Below are 2,594 nucleotides of genomic sequence, written 5' to 3'. Positions count from 1 at the left end.
TTTTTATTTTTAGGTTAATATTGCGATTTTGACCATGTTCCCCCACATAAAATTCGAAATAAACCTCATTTTCGTTTTCAGCACCCTCGAAAATATAAAGTATGAATAAAATTAGCCATTCACCCCTCCGTGGTCAGTATCACGAAAACTAAGCGCTTTTTTGAGGGTGTCCCGCTCGTGTATAATATCACAAAAAAGTGTAACGTGATGGTATGAAAAAATAGAGGATACGGCAACGGTGTTACAAGTGATGGTAGGATCCAATGCCAAAATCTACACAGACATATTAGGGTGCACTAATAACCAAGATGTCCAACAATTGTTATTGTTTAAAGTTTAAACAATTAATAAACAGTTAGCGGCAAAATCTGCGAGTAGAACTTTTTACTTTAACATGCATATAAACTAATAAAAAAAGTTTTAGAAAAATATAAACTTGTTAGAATTATTCCGAAACAATGCATATTTTCGTTTTATATTAACTCCCCTATAATTTAAATATGAGTTTTTAAGTCTCGAAAATGCTTATTTTCGCATTTTTCAGATTTTAAATCGCCTATAAACTATATCCCATATTATTATAAACAACACTAAATTTAATAAATGTCGCCTATAAACTTATTTCTAATTAAAACTATTATGAGGAAGATAATTTTTATGTTCAATTGAAATTTGTTTTATATAAATATCACAAATTTTGAAGGAATTTGCTAAAAATACTTTAACAGTCTAGTGTATAACAGTACTATTAAGAATGCGGTTCAAAAACGGAATAATTATATTTTTTGTGATAGCCATTGTCGACGAAGTGCTTTCAGAAAACCCAAATTCACCTTGTAAGGAGAACTGGGATGGTGGTATTAAGTGTTCCGATTGTGCTACACTGCGCGCTGGACAGACATATTTTCCCTTTTTTGAATCTAGACCACTTAGATACTTCATTGCTTACTTTGAATGCAGAGATAATTTTAGCAGGATTGACATAGGCCATGACCTAATTGATAAGTTACAGAAAATCGAAGTAATAAAAATCACGAAGACAGATGCACGGCGTTTGGTTGCAGGCACATTTGGAAGTACAAATATAACTAACACATTGCGCCAGTTATATTTGCCTAATAACAATATTTCCATCATAGATGCTTCCGCTTTTGGCCGTATGAAGGTATTGACTCATCTTTTCTTAAACAACAACAAATTGAAAAGCTTCAGCTCCCATATTATAACTGAAGGTGTTAATATCAAATACTTGAATTTGGGAAATAATCTTTTCGAAGACATGATGGATACTCAGTTGTATAATTTAACAAGCCTTACGTATTTAAATCTTGACGGAAATAAGTTTAAAACCATCAGTATGAGTAAGGTAATAAGTAACCTGAAACCAGTCAGAGTCGTATGGATGTCTAACAACTTACTTACATACATCGGGTTAGAGTCCTTCGATCCAGTGTTTGATATAGAAGTTTTGAACTTGTCCTTCAACAAAATCGATAATATTTTTGGCGCTCTTAGCTTTATGGAGAAACTGAAAACGCTCATTTTAAGTTACAATAACATAGCAGAACTCGAGGAATTGGATTTTCCACTTAAAAACCTTACCAGTCTCCAATATCTCGCTATTGATCACAATCAAATTATGTTCATGGACCCGAATTTGCTGGACGTATTACCCTTTTTAAAGAAAATCACCATAATGGGAAATCCGTGGTATTGCAACTGCTTGAGAGATTACCGTCAAGGCCTTGAAGTACGGCATATACAAGAAAAATGCGGTAGTGATTACGTTGATACCAAAAGACCCGTTTGCTTAGTTGACCTGACAACTAACAATACGTGCACTCATGTTTACTCAACAGCGGCTGCAAAGTTTGTAAATGACGATAGAAGACTTCATTTGGATACAGATATCACTTTTTGTCTCTTAAATGAATTCGAGCAATAAACAGAATCTATCAGTTTACTGTATTCAATTATCCTATCCTCCCGTACGATCCCATAATATCCCGTTCATTTGTTTGATACATATTTGTGACTGTACTAATCTACTGGTTATTTCTTGTTCAGTGGTTCCATTTTTTGAGATTCTGTATCCTAAAGTACTTATCTGAAAGTCAAAGTTTTTAAGTTTTCAACCTAATAGAAATACTAAAAATATTAAAAATATTCCTAAAAGATATTTAATTGAAAACTTACTGGACCATTTTCTTGGTAACAGCTCCATGGCTTCTAAAAATTGGTAAATACCGTCTGTTCAGCTGGTAAAAGTTTTTTACCAGCTGAACAGTTTTTTTCAGCTTTACCAGCTGAACAGACGGGGTCGTGAATTGTAAGTTTTTTGAATTCCATATTGTCTTCTTCGCTTCAGCATCCATCTGGCTTGCAATTTTTAGAAGCCATGGAAGTGTTACCAGGAAAATGGTCCAATAAGTTTTCAATTAAATATCATTTAGGAATATTTTTAACATTTTTTAATATTTTTAATATTTCTATTAGGTTGAAAACTTTAATACTTTGACTTTCAGTTACCAGATGTCGTTAGATACCTACTCCATGGACGTCAGTTGCAATGCGGAGATAAGCTCTCGGAGATT

At 33.2% G+C, this 2,594-nt stretch overlaps 1 protein-coding gene across 1 annotated transcript; it reads left to right on the top strand.

Annotated features, from left to right (window-relative positions):
- Positions 1-718: 718 nt before the first annotated feature.
- On the top strand, positions 719-1,959 carry LOC126887011 (phospholipase A2 inhibitor-like). Its single transcript, XM_050654307.1, has one exon. The coding sequence runs from the start codon at positions 755-757 to the stop codon at positions 1,943-1,945; it is 1,191 nt and encodes a 396-aa protein (XP_050510264.1). The 5' UTR covers positions 719-754; the 3' UTR covers positions 1,946-1,959.
- Positions 1,960-2,594: the final 635 nt, after the last annotated feature.

The sequence above is a fragment of the Diabrotica virgifera genome, chromosome 6 (genome assembly GCF_917563875.1).
Source record: "Diabrotica virgifera virgifera chromosome 6, PGI_DIABVI_V3a".
NCBI lineage: Eukaryota > Metazoa > Arthropoda > Insecta > Coleoptera > Chrysomelidae > Diabrotica > Diabrotica virgifera.
Note: the sequence above shows the minus strand (reverse complement) of the source record. Positions and strands in the feature narration are given on the sequence as shown.

Coding starts and splice junctions, on each gene's coding strand:
- LOC126887011 (XM_050654307.1), top strand. CDS start 755: ATGCGGTTCAAAAACGGAATAATTATATTTTTTGTGATAGCCATTGTC.